Source organism: Poromitra crassiceps, assembly GCF_964638095.1.
Source record: "Poromitra crassiceps genome assembly, chromosome: 8".
In the NCBI taxonomy this organism is placed as follows: domain Eukaryota; kingdom Metazoa; phylum Chordata; class Actinopteri; order Beryciformes; family Melamphaidae; genus Poromitra; species Poromitra crassiceps.
Window position 1 is genome coordinate 16,109,205 of NC_139629.1, and position 14,010 is coordinate 16,123,214.

The window sequence follows — 14,010 nt, forward strand, 5'->3', positions numbered from 1 at the left end:
CAAAGCAAAATACATAGCTGGAACTTCCGGTTTTCTACAGCAAAGTACTTCTGGTATGTATTTGCTTCGTAAATTACAATGTCTCATAATTTATGTTATTATTTCATAATGTGGTGAATGCAGCACACAACATGTACATGAGAACATTTTGGCGTTTCGGGTTAGCCGGTACCGCAGACTACCAGTCATTGTGCTAAGCTAACTAGCAGGAGGGTGCGCAGAGAAGAGAAGGGCCTCTATAATAAATCAACTTAAACCTAAACTAAACTAAATATGGCAAATAGGTGAATTTCCCAAAATGTTGGCATGTCCCTTTAAAAACGTGTATTCTCACTCATCAAGTTACAATGTAACACTGAAAACATTTGCTAGCCAAAAAGCCCTTTTGATAGCCCAGCTGACCACTCGAACTGACTGTGACAATGTGTGATAAACAGGGGCCGCATGTACGCAACTCTGGGCCCCAACTGGAGGGTCCCGCTACGCAATTCCCCTCGGAGCCACAGCTATGTTTACAGGTATAGGTCACTATGTCACTATGTCACTATGTCACTCTCACTATGTCACTCTCCAAGGTCAAAATGTCTTCCTCTTCAGGGGGAAATGGTGGTTGGGCTCACTTGCATGTGCTGTCTCATAGCCCATCCCCTCATTGCATGTTGGTGGAAGCCAGCCATGTTCTGTATTATCTCCAGTTTCAGGGACTTCATTTAGACCACATGGTCTGTACACCCCATTAGGCTGCCAAGGTGACCATTTCTGCCCATTGACAATGACTGCTCAATGGGCAGAGATAGTTCAGATTAGGGTTGTATAAGCTGTGTTACCTACTGTACAGTAGATGGCGACAAAAAATGAGACGGGAGCAGAGGGGCTAAACCCTAAAAGAAGGCCCAGCTAAACAAATCAATATTTGATTTGATTTGAAACCTTTATTTATTTCTCAAAAGAACATTGAGGTTTGACCCTCATTTGCAATGTTGTCGAGATTACAGGCAAGCTCAAACAAAATCAAACAAATATCAGTTTACATCTAAGTGTACGCTGTATTAGCAACATTTTCAGCGATTTACCTTGCCGTAAAAAAAGGCCTTTCTTTTGGCACTACATATTTTCAACTGTAAAACTTCTGTATTCCTACAGTACACATGGTATTACTCTGACTGCAACAGCACTTTCTGACCCAAACACAGACCGTCCCCCAGCCCAAAGTGTCAGTATTTATTTGATGACCTGGGAATGAGAACCATGTTGACTCAATCTTTATCCAAAATCACATATAGCTCCTTTAAGTCTACGAGAGGAAAGTTCAAACCATGCCCTTTGAACTTGAACTACTCTTTGAAACTTTGTACTACAAACTCCATTCAAACTTTAAATGGGTCAACACTATTAGTACTACTAGTCCTCAGGATGGCACCGCAACAGTTGTGTGATGTCAACAGAAATGCACGAATAGAGGGGCTCATTGCAGAGCCCAAATCAACCAAGTTCTACCAATCTGGCACTCGGTAAGGTTCTCCAGCCAGAGTCTCAGCACCAGTCAGCCAACCAGTCAAAAGTAGACAAAAATCATAAAAAATGATGAAGAAATACGCACATCACTTTGAGGGGTGCTGGGTTAGATATAAAGTTACAGTAGAAATAATAGAACCCACGCACACACTTGTATGCTCCAGAGAAGACTGTACTTCAGATGTTTTGAGCTCCTCATCAGGTCATCTTAGATCATCATTAGATGACCTCATGAAGGGCTGATGCTCAAAACGTCTTAAGTACAGTATTCTTTGGAGCATACAAGTGTGTGCGGGTTGTATTATCTCTAACAGTAGACCATTTTTTAATGTTCTGTCAATTGAAAAATCAATGACAGCAGGCAACTTCCACCAGATGGGATTTTGTACTTGTTTTGTCTACTTGACTGCCTTTGACACTCTTCACTCTTCTTCACTGGAGGGATGTGGTTGAAGCTTGTCCTGTGTCTGTCTGTCTTTCACTAGCATGAGGTGTTCTCTTACTTTTTCTTTTCCTCTGTGAAGGTGAGAAAGTAGTCGGGTTTCCATCCACCTGTTTTTATGCGAAATTTCAATTTGCGCATTAAAAAACGGAGTGGAAACGCTGCCTAATTCGCAAAAGCCTCGAAATTTCGCAAAAATGTTTTCACGCTTGAGGAAGGCAGAAAAGTCGGGTGTATCGATAAAAGGAAAATGCGAAACGTGCGGTGGAAACAGTTTAAGCGATATTCCGTTGTCTCTCCATTCAAAAACCAGGCAGTTTGCCTTTATCACTGCAAAACATGACATGCCGTGTAGCACGGTAAATATTGTTAAATACGCAGCACAATACCCGCCGTGGTAAACAGAAGAAGACTGGGATATTACCTTTAAGGCGACTCACTTATAGAATTGAATGAAATTGTATTCACTTACTATCTGCTCCGTGGATTATAACGTTATGCTTGCCGAGTCGCACCTGGTAATCCAGAAATGGCGTTATGGTACCTTTGTCTACTTGTAGATCATCAAGAAACTTTAAATGAATAACGTTCGATGTGTTTAACAGAGCTATATATCGGGTCTAGCAGCTGATCAGCAGCTCAGACAGCCTCAAACACCAGGTGATTGACGGCTCTATAATTCGCAAAATAGCAGTGGATGGAAACGTGCATTATTTCGCATTTTCTTTTGCTGACTTTCTGAAAATTCGATTAAAAGTTACGATACATTTGGATGGAAACCCAGCTAGTGAGACTTGTCTCTGCTTACACTGGCCTTTGTATTGTTTAGCCCAGTTGTCTCTATAAGAAAAAGACTCTGTGAGCACAATAGTGCACACAGCACAGGTTGTACTGTGTGTGCTCATTTATACAAAGAAGTTGCCCATCTGCATATATTACCCACATTATAATGAGACAAAGCGGGTTGAAAATCGGCAACGCCTTCCTTTCAAAAAAATCCACCGCAAATCTACCATTGGATCCTTTTAAGTCTTAAGGCCCATTCACATGTAGAGCGATAACTATTAAGATCATGCTTTTGTTTGGATCAACCCTCGCATCAACCCTTCCTGATGCTTCTGACACCCTCAGCTCCTCTGGTGCCAACTCCTGCTATGGCTGCAACGAGGTCAGCAGTGTCACCGTCGAGGGGCCCCTTCGAAGGAAGACCCTCCTGAAGGGCGGACGAAAGCCCAAGGTGAGCTAGTCTACTTTGATTTGACAGCTGTTTAAGAAGGAAGACCTTGCTTGTTCAGGCAATCCAACAAACCAGACTTGCCTTGAGGCTCCAGGTAGCGATGTTTGCCGTTAGAGACGCTCTCATTTGCCGTCCCAACAAAATACAAAGAGATCCGATGACGTTTACAAAAAATTATCAATATTTATTTACTAAGCAAATATATTTTCAATACAACAGCTCCAATAGCTTGATGCAGAAAAAAACAAACAAAATGGATCTATAAACCTTACAAATACGACGATAAAGTCCGGTCAAAAACTGTAAGGTACCGCTTTACCTGGGGCCTACCTGAGCTTACCTGCCATGATATAAGGTGAGAGGAAACATGGAAACATGCCACTCGTTTTCAGGAAGAAGCAATTGCGGCGACCAATGAAATGAGTTCGGGGTGGGGTTTTCCCGACCCATACTAGGAAGAAATGTGAAATCCAGGAACAACTGTTACTTGGTGAAATCAGTTTGTGCGTTGTTGCACCATGTGACAAAGCTCTCTATCAGTCCTCTACTCCTCCGTAAAAAAAGAATTGTAGTGGAGTATTGACTGGTATCATACATGTCAATATGGTCAATATAGTGATTATTAAATTCTCTTCACTTCACTACATATATTTGATCTGGACAGACATGGATGTAGACTGCAACTTGAGTTGTTGGTGGAAGCATACAACCACAAGGCAGTTATTTCTCATTATTGTTAGATATGATTTTGTCCACGATTCCATGACGGAACCCCCTCAAGGACCCCTGGTAGTCCCCGGTCCCACGTTAAGAAGCATTTGGTTTAAGCGGTTCTATAGACCCAATCACAAGTGTGTTTACAATCACTTCTGGGTAGAAAACTCCTGCATCATGTATGCAATTTAATGGTGCGGAGCAAATGGGGGTGATAACTGAGATAAACAGGAAAAGGTTGTCTAAAACACATGTTTGATGTTAGTCCGACCGGTTAGTCCGACCGGTGGCGAGATGTCGCTTTTGGATGGATTGGTTGATCGAAGATGCTAACACAAAGTACTGTAGGCTAAATAAAATAAGCAGAACAGAAACATCAGATAGGTCAGACCGTCGTGTTACAGTTGGAAATGACAACAGAAATAAACAACAAACAAGTTTGACATTATTACCCGGAAGTGACTGTTGTTGTTAGCGCAACGTCACCGTGATTCGGTCTATTTTTCACAAATATGTTTCCCCATATCAGCACAGTCTAATTACAAGCATTTTATTTGCTGTTTCCAGTTGGCATCATGGAGCAGGTTTTGGATCGCTCTCTCTGGATCAACACTGACGTTCTATGGGGCAAAAGCATTGAGGGCCTCTGAGAGGAAGCACGTAAGTTTGTTCATGTACATGGTATGTGGGACATGGTATGTGGTAATCAACGAACTGGCGTGCTCAACCCGACGTTTTAAAGATAGTTACTGGGTGCCGATCCAAACATCTCAAAAATTAAATCAAAAACAGCACTCTCAGATATCTGTAAAGTGTAAACTTTTAATACGCACAGCAGCAAATATACAACGAACGTTTCAGCCTCACAGGCTTTCCTCAGCGTTGTAACAAACAGTGGGTGTGACCCATATAAGTAGGAGCCAGGACCATGCTGATTGAAACCAGCTGTGGAAAATGCATGCATCAATCAATCAATCAATCTTCAACATATCTAGAGCAAACAGAGTGGTCAAGAACCTACATAACAAATAAATAAGATGACCGCACAGCTGATCAGAATACATCAACATGACTGATTAAATCACTCACAGATCCTAAAAGAAATAAATCTGTGAACAAAATAAATGTAAAAAAATAGATAAATATGGACAATTGTAGATATATACAAGTCTCAATCTGTATAAATGGTATCTGTCACAATGATATAAAAAAATACCAGAAGCATATTAGAAGTAGCCTATAAGAAAAATGAGAAGAATTTAAGGAAACTCCTCAGTCTCGAACTGCATGACAGGAGCAGAAAACCCATCTCAAAATGTGTAAGCATGACCAATCACATATCAAAACACACATCAAAACAAGGGATCAAAACCATTTACAAGAAACAAGAGAGCAATAATTCTTCATTTAAACCCTTAGGATGCTCAGTCTGTAAGTGGTGAATCCAATATGCTTCTCTCTGGAGAAGTTTTCTCTCCCTGTCTCCTCCTCTCAGAAGTGGCCCCACTGACTCAATCCCCATAAAACGTAAGCTACAAACGCCATGGTCATATTTATTAAAATGTTTGGCAACCGGAGATTTCTCGTCACCCCTTCTGATGCTGCTCTTATGTTCGGAAATTCTAATTCTCAGTTGTCTTTTTGTTTTCCCAACATAGTACAAACCACACGGGCATTTTAAAAGGTAGACAACATGAGTGGACCGACATGTGATTCTATCTTTGACCATCATCGATTTCCCCGTATGGGGATGTGAGAATTGATTACCTTTAATCATGGCGTTGCAGCTTACACAATTCAAACACGGAAAATTACCTGGGGGAAGAGAATTTAAAAAATGTGTGGGTTTCACATAAAGATCGGTCTTTACAAGCTTGTCATTCACATTTTTTTGTCGCTTAGTGGCGAATATAGGATACTTGACAAACTCGCGACCCACAACGGGATCACTGGACAATATATGCCAATGTTTTCTAATGACATTCTTAACCGACTGGGAGATCGGAGAAAACGTTGTGGATAAAACAAGGGGCTGCTGTTTGAGAGGAGGAGGGTTGGGTTTCAAGAGACTCTCCCTATCTTTATCGCGGACCTTGGACATACAATCATTAAGCAGTTTTTGATCATAACCCTTTTCTAAAAAACGGGTGCACATGGCATCAGCCTGTCTCTCAAATTCATCACCAGAGCTACATATCCTTTTAATTCTTAGCAACTGACTGTAAGGTAAACTCTTTTTTAGGCTATGTGGATGATAGCTCGAAAAATGTAAATAATTGTTCCTATCTGTTTTTTTTCTAAAGACGGTCGTGTGTATTAGTTCAGATTTATTTACCCTTACATCCAAAAAAGGCACAGTTTCTCTGCTTGCCTCCAGAGTGAAAGAGATGGTGGGGACTCTAGAATTTAGATGTAACTTAAACAATTCTAGTTCCTCTGCTGTACCTGTGAACACGAAAAACAGATCGTCGATATATCTAAACCAGCATTTGATAAGAGACAAATATGGATTATTTTTGTACACATGATCTTCCTCAAACTTCCCCATAAACAGGTTTGCATAATTAGGGCTAAATGGACTACCCATCGAGACGCCCTGTCTCTGTAAATAAAAGTCATTGTTAAATCTGAAATAATTCTTAGTAAGGACAAGTTCAGACAATTTAGATAACAATTCAGTGGAAGGAAGTTGTGTTGACCTAGAATTCAGATAATACTGTAGAGCCTCCAAACCCTCTTTATGGGGCACCTTGGTATACAAGCTCGCCACGTCCATCGTGCACAGCCAATCGGAGTCACTGATCCCACCCACAGATGTTAACTTTCTCAAAAAATCAGAGGTGTCTCGTACATAAGAGGGTAACTGAGTTACCAAAGCTTTAATATGACAATCTATAAATTGGGAGATGGGCTCAGTCAGGGACCCAATCCCGGACACTATGGGGCGCCCTGGGACCGGTTCCTGACAGCTCTTGTGGATTTTCGGTAAGGTGTAAAATATTGGACGTATTGGATGCACTTGAGACAAAAACTTATATTCATCCTGTGATATAAATTGATTACTTGCTGCCCAGTCTAAAATGTTACTAATTTCACCAGAAAATACCAGAGTAGGATCATAACTTAAAGGTATGTAAAAGTCCGCATTACTTAACTGATTCATAATCTCAGTGCAATAAGAGTCCCTGTTTTGCAGTACAACTGCACCCCCTTTGTCAGCTTTACGTATTACAACAGAATCATCTTTAGACAGATTATAAAGTGCTCGTCTCTCCTGTGGGGATAGGTTAGAGTGACATTTATTGACATCAGACGATGAGACAAGAAGAGAAACATCATTATCCACAAGTCGACAAAATGTAAGTACAGAGGCATTAGTCACTGGGGGAACAAAAGAACTCCTAGGTTTAAACTTTTTGCCAGTACAAAGCTCGGTCGCTTCTACCTCGCCGTGGTGCTCCGAGCTCATCTCAGGAGAGTCGTGTCCCAGAGCGTTATGGGGAGAGTTACTTTGTCCAATGTCTCTACAGAAAAATGTCTTTAATTTAAGTATACGGAAAAACTTGAACAGTTCAATCTTAGTAGTAAATCCATCAGCCTCTTTCGAAGGCACAAAGGACAGGCCCTTGGATAGCACAGAAGTCTCAAAGTCATCAAGCTGCCTTTTTGACAAATTAATTATATTGGAGGTCTTCCCCTCAATAGGTACCTGTCTGTGCCGCCTGCCGCCCCGCCGTGTTGGTTTCCTCTTATAGCCGTCTTGGTACGGCCGGTGCGTTGCGTTGTCTCTAAAAAACGAGCCTGCCTGGACGTTGCTGTGGATTCATTCCCGGACGGGCCGGTCCCATCTGAAGACGGTCCACTGGATGACCGATCGTATCTCCTGCGTGGCCAGTGCGCCCTCTCCGTGCGTCCAGAGAGCCAGGAATATACGCGGTCGTTCTTATAATCCAATGTGTCACGTCGATATTTCTGGAGTTTCATCTCCGACAGCTCTTTCTGGTAGGATTCAATTAAAGTAGAACAGTGATCATTCAACTCTTTCATCTGCTTAGAGTTGAGTTTGGATTGTAACTCCGACTGTAGCTCCGTGATTTCGGCTCGGGTTTTGGATAACTCCTGTTGTGTGTGCTCAATCACCAGCAGGATCAAGTCCAATGAACACTTATTTAGGACTTCGCACCATTTCTTACAGAAAGCCGGATCATGGCTGCCCAATGTAGGTGCTTTATTCATTCTTAATCCCCTTGGAATTCTTTTGTTTCTCCAGTATTGGGATAGAGTCGAACCATGCAGCAAAAGGCGAGTCTCTTTCTTTTTCAAGTGCTCAAGGCGTTGAGCCAAAGTGTCCGATGTGTCCAAGATCTCATGGGAGACGTTCTGAGGGAAAAGAATCCTCTCACTGTCCGAGTCAGAGAACATGAAAGTGGAGGCCCTGGCCTCAGTGAACTTGTCAATCTCTTCAAAAGACATACTGCTGTGCGTAAAGGGGAGCGCCGCCCCAAACAATACACTAATCAACGAACTGGCGTGCTCAACCCGACGTTTTAAAGATAGTTACTGGGTGCCGATCCAAACATCTCAAAAATTAAATCAAAAACAGCACTCTCAGATATCTGTAAAGTGTAAACTTTTAATACGCACAGCAGCAAATATACAACGAACGTTTCAGCCTCACAGGCTTTCCTCAGCGTTGTAACAAACAGTGGGTGTGACCCATATAAGTAGGAGCCAGGACCATGCTGATTGAAACCAGCTGTGGAAAATGCATGCATCAATCAATCAATCAATCTTCAACATATCTAGAGCAAACAGAGTGGTCAAGAACCTACATAACAAATAAATAAGATGACCGCACAGCTGATCAGAATACATCAACATGACTGATTAAATCACTCACAGATCCTAAAAGAAATAAATCTGTGAACAAAATAAATGTAAAAAAATAGATAAATATGGACAATTGTAGATATATACAAGTCTCAATCTGTATAAATGGTATCTGTCACAATGATATAAAAAAATACCAGAAGCATATTAGAAGTAGCCTATAAGAAAAATGAGAAGAATTTAAGGAAACTCCTCAGTCTCGAACTGCATGACAGGAGCAGAAAACCCATCTCAAAATGTGTAAGCATGACCAATCACATATCAAAACACACATCAAAACAAGGGATCAAAACCATTTACAAGAAACAAGAGAGCAATAATTCTTCATTTAAACCCTTAGGATGCTCAGTCTGTAAGTGGTGAATCCAATATGCTTCTCTCTGGAGAAGTTTTCTCTCCCTGTCTCCTCCTCTCAGAAGTGGCCCCACTGACTCAATCCCCATAAAACGTAAGCTACAAACGCCATGGTCATATTTATTAAAATGTTTGGCAACCGGAGATTTCTCGTCACCCCTTCTGATGCTGCTCTTATGTTCGGAAATTCTAATTCTCAGTCTCACCTGGGGGAAGAGAATTTAAAAAATGTGTGGGTTTCACATAAAGATCGGTCTTTACAAGCTTGTCATTCACATTTTTTTGTCGCTTAGTGGCGAATATAGGATACTTGACAAACTCGCGACCCACAACGGGATCACTGGACAATATATGCCAATGTTTTCTAATGACATTCTTAACCGACTGGGAGATCGGAGAAAACGTTGTGGATAAAACAAGGGGCTGCTGTTTGAGAGGAGGAGGGTTGGGTTTCAAGAGACTCTCCCTATCTTTATCGCGGACCTTGGACATACAATCATTAAGCAGTTTTTGATCATAACCCTTTTCTAAAAAACGGGTGCACATGGCATCAGCCTGTCTCTCAAATTCATCACCAGAGCTACATATCCTTTTAATTCTTAGCAACTGACTGTAAGGTAAACTCTTTTTTAGGCTATGTGGATGATAGCTCGAAAAATGTAAATAATTGTTCCTATCTGTTTTTTTTCTAAAGACGGTCGTGTGTATTAGTTCAGATTTATTTACCCTTACATCCAAAAAAGGCACAGTTTCTCTGCTTGCCTCCAGAGTGAAAGAGATGGTGGGGACTCTAGAATTTAGATGTAACTTAAACAATTCTAGTTCCTCTGCTGTACCTGTGAACACGAAAAACAGATCGTCGATATATCTAAACCAGCATTTGATAAGAGACAAATATGGATTATTTTTGTACACATGATCTTCCTCAAACTTCCCCATAAACAGGTTTGCATAATTAGGGCTAAATGGACTACCCATCGAGACGCCCTGTCTCTGTAAATAAAAGTCATTGTTAAATCTGAAATAATTCTTAGTAAGGACAAGTTCAGACAATTTAGATAACAATTCAGTGGAAGGAAGTTGTGTTGACCTAGAATTCAGATAATACTGTAGAGCCTCCAAACCCTCTTTATGGGGCACCTTGGTATACAAGCTCGCCACGTCCATCGTGCACAGCCAATCGGAGTCACTGATCCCACCCACAGATGTTAACTTTCTCAAAAAATCAGAGGTGTCTCGTACATAAGAGGGTAACTGAGTTACCAAAGCTTTAATATGACAATCTATAAATTGGGAGATGGGCTCAGTCAGGGACCCAATCCCGGACACTATGGGGCGCCCTGGGACCGGTTCCTGACAGCTCTTGTGGATTTTCGGTAAGGTGTAAAATATTGGACGTATTGGATGCACTTGAGACAAAAACTTATATTCATCCTGTGATATAAATTGATTACTTGCTGCCCAGTCTAAAATGTTACTAATTTCACCAGAAAATACCAGAGTAGGATCATAACTTAAAGGTATGTAAAAGTCTGCATTACTTAACTGATTCATAATCTCAGTGCAATAAGAGTCCCTGTTTTGCAGTACAACTGCACCCCCTTTGTCAGCTTTACGTATTACAACAGAATCATCTTTAGACAGATTATAAAGTGCTCGTCTCTCCTGTGGGGATAGGTTAGAGTGACATTTATTGACATCAGACGATGAGACAAGAAGAGAAACATCATTATCCACAAGTCGACAAAATGTAAGTACAGAGGCATTAGTCACTGGGGGAACAAAAGAACTCCTAGGTTTAAACTTTTTGCCAGTACAAAGCTCGGTCGCTTCTACCTCGCCGTGGTGCTCCGAGCTCATCTCAGGAGAGTCGTGTCCCAGAGCGTTATGGGGAGAGTTACTTTGTCCAATGTCTCTACAGAAAAATGTCTTTAATTTAAGTATACGGAAAAACTTGAACAGTTCAATCTTAGTAGTAAATCCATCAGCCTCTTTCGAAGGCACAAAGGACAGGCCCTTGGATAGCACAGAAGTCTCAAAGTCATCAAGCTGCCTTTTTGACAAATTAATTATATTGGAGGTCTTCCCCTCAATAGGTACCTGTCTGTGCCGCCTGCCGCCCCGCCGTGTTGGTTTCCTCTTATAGCCGTCTTGGTACGGCCGGTGCGTTGCGTTGTCTCTAAAAAACGAGCCTGCCTGGACGTTGCTGTGGATTCATTCCCGGACGGGCCGGTCCCATCTGAAGACGGTCCACTGGATGACCGATCGTATCTCCTGCGTGGCCAGTGCGCCCTCTCCGTGCGTCCAGAGAGCCAGGAATATACGCGGTCGTTCTTATAATCCAATGTGTCACGTCGATATTTCTGGAGTTTCATCTCCGACAGCTCTTTCTGGTAGGATTCAATTAAAGTAGAACAGTGATCATTCAACTCTTTCATCTGCTTAGAGTTGAGTTTGGATTGTAACTCCGACTGTAGCTCCGTGATTTCGGCTCGGGTTTTGGATAACTCCTGTTGTGTGTGCTCAATCACCAGCAGGATCAAGTCCAATGAACACTTATTTAGGACTTCGCACCATTTCTTACAGAAAGCCGGATCATGGCTGCCCAATGTAGGTGCTTTATTCATTCTTAATCCCCTTGGAATTCTTTTGTTTCTCCAGTATTGGGATAGAGTCGAACCATGCAGCAAAAGGCGAGTCTCTTTCTTTTTCAAGTGCTCAAGGCGTTGAGCCAAAGTGTCCGATGTGTCCAAGATCTCATGGGAGACGTTCTGAGGGAAAAGAATCCTCTCACTGTCCGAGTCAGAGAACATGAAAGTGGAGGCCCTGGCCTCAGTGAACTTGTCAATCTCTTCAAAAGACATACTGCTGTGCGTAAAGGGGAGCGCCGCCCCAAACAATACACTAATCAACGAACTGGCGTGCTCAACCCGACGTTTTAAAGATAGTTACTGGGTGCCGATCCAAACATCTCAAAAATTAAATCAAAAACAGCACTCTCAGATATCTGTAAAGTGTAAACTTTTAATACGCACAGCAGCAAATATACAACGAACGTTTCAGCCTCACAGGCTTTCCTCAGCGTTGTAACAAACAGTGGGTGTGACCCATATAAGTAGGAGCCAGGACCATGCTGATTGAAACCAGCTGTGGAAAATGCATGCATCAATCAATCAATCAATCTTCAACATATCTAGAGCAAACAGAGTGGTCAAGAACCTACATAACAAATAAATAAGATGACCGCACAGCTGATCAGAATACATCAACATGACTGATTAAATCACTCACAGATCCTAAAAGAAATAAATCTGTGAACAAAATAAATGTAAAAAAATAGATAAATATGGACAATTGTAGATATATACAAGTCTCAATCTGTATAAATGGTATCTGTCACAATGATATAAAAAAATACCAGAAGCATATTAGAAGTAGCCTATAAGAAAAATGAGAAGAATTTAAGGAAACTCCTCAGTCTCGAACTGCATGACAGGAGCAGAAAACCCATCTCAAAATGTGTAAGCATGACCAATCACATATCAAAACACACATCAAAACAAGGGATCAAAACCATTTACAAGAAACAAGAGAGCAATAATTCTTCATTTAAACCCTTAGGATGCTCAGTCTGTAAGTGGTGAATCCAATATGCTTCTCTCTGGAGAAGTTTTCTCTCCCTGTCTCCTCCTCTCAGAAGTGGCCCCACTGACTCAATCCCCATAAAACGTAAGCTACAAACGCCATGGTCATATTTATTAAAATGTTTGGCAACCGGAGATTTCTCGTCACCCCTTCTGATGCTGCTCTTATGTTCGGAAATTCTAATTCTCAGTCTCACCTGGGGGAAGAGAATTTAAAAAATGTGTGGGTTTCACATAAAGATCGGTCTTTACAAGCTTGTCATTCACATTTTTTTGTCGCTTAGTGGCGAATATAGGATACTTGACAAACTCGCGACCCACAACGGGATCACTGGACAATATATGCCAATGTTTTCTAATGACATTCTTAACCGACTGGGAGATCGGAGAAAACGTTGTGGATAAAACAAGGGGCTGCTGTTTGAGAGGAGGAGGGTTGGGTTTCAAGAGACTCTCCCTATCTTTATCGCGGACCTTGGACATACAATCATTAAGCAGTTTTTGATCATAACCCTTTTCTAAAAAACGGGTGCACATGGCATCAGCCTGTCTCTCAAATTCATCACCAGAGCTACATATCCTTTTAATTCTTAGCAACTGACTGTAAGGTAAACTCTTTTTTAGGCTATGTGGATGATAGCTCGAAAAATGTAAATAATTGTTCCTATCTGTTTTTTTTCTAAAGACGGTCGTGTGTATTAGTTCAGATTTATTTACCCTTACATCCAAAAAAGGCACAGTTTCTCTGCTTGCCTCCAGAGTGAAAGAGATGGTGGGGACTCTAGAATTTAGATGTAACTTAAACAATTCTAGTTCCTCTGCTGTACCTGTGAACACGAAAAACAGATCGTCGATATATCTAAACCAGCATTTGATAAGAGACAAATATGGATTATTTTTGTACACATGATCTTCCTCAAACTTCCCCATAAACAGGTTTGCATAATTAGGGCTAAATGGACTACCCATCGAGACGCCCTGTCTCTGTAAATAAAAGTCATTGTTAAATCTGAAATAATTCTTAGTAAGGACAAGTTCAGACAATTTAGATAACAATTCAGTGGAAGGAAGTTGTGTTGACCTAGAATTCAGATAATACTGTAGAGCCTCCAAACCCTCTTTATGGGGCACCTTGGTATACAAGCTCGCCACGTCCATCGTGCACAGCCAATCGGAGTCACTGATCCCACCCACAGATGTTAACTTTCTCAAAA

The 14,010-nt window shown here is 41.4% G+C and overlaps 1 protein-coding gene across 1 annotated transcript in view; it reads left to right on the forward strand.

Moving 5' to 3' along the window:
- LOC310780834 (ras-specific guanine nucleotide-releasing factor RalGPS1-like) overlaps positions 1–14,010 on the forward strand; it is a gene marked incomplete at its 5' end in the record, with an annotated part of 140,086 nt that overhangs the window by 110,269 nt on the left and 15,807 nt on the right. Inside the window, 3 exon segments of the mRNA XM_083641339.1 lie at positions 438–518; positions 3,089–3,194; positions 4,476–4,568. Of these exon segments, the coding sequence (XP_083497465.1) occupies positions 438–518; positions 3,089–3,194; positions 4,476–4,568 (280 nt within the window).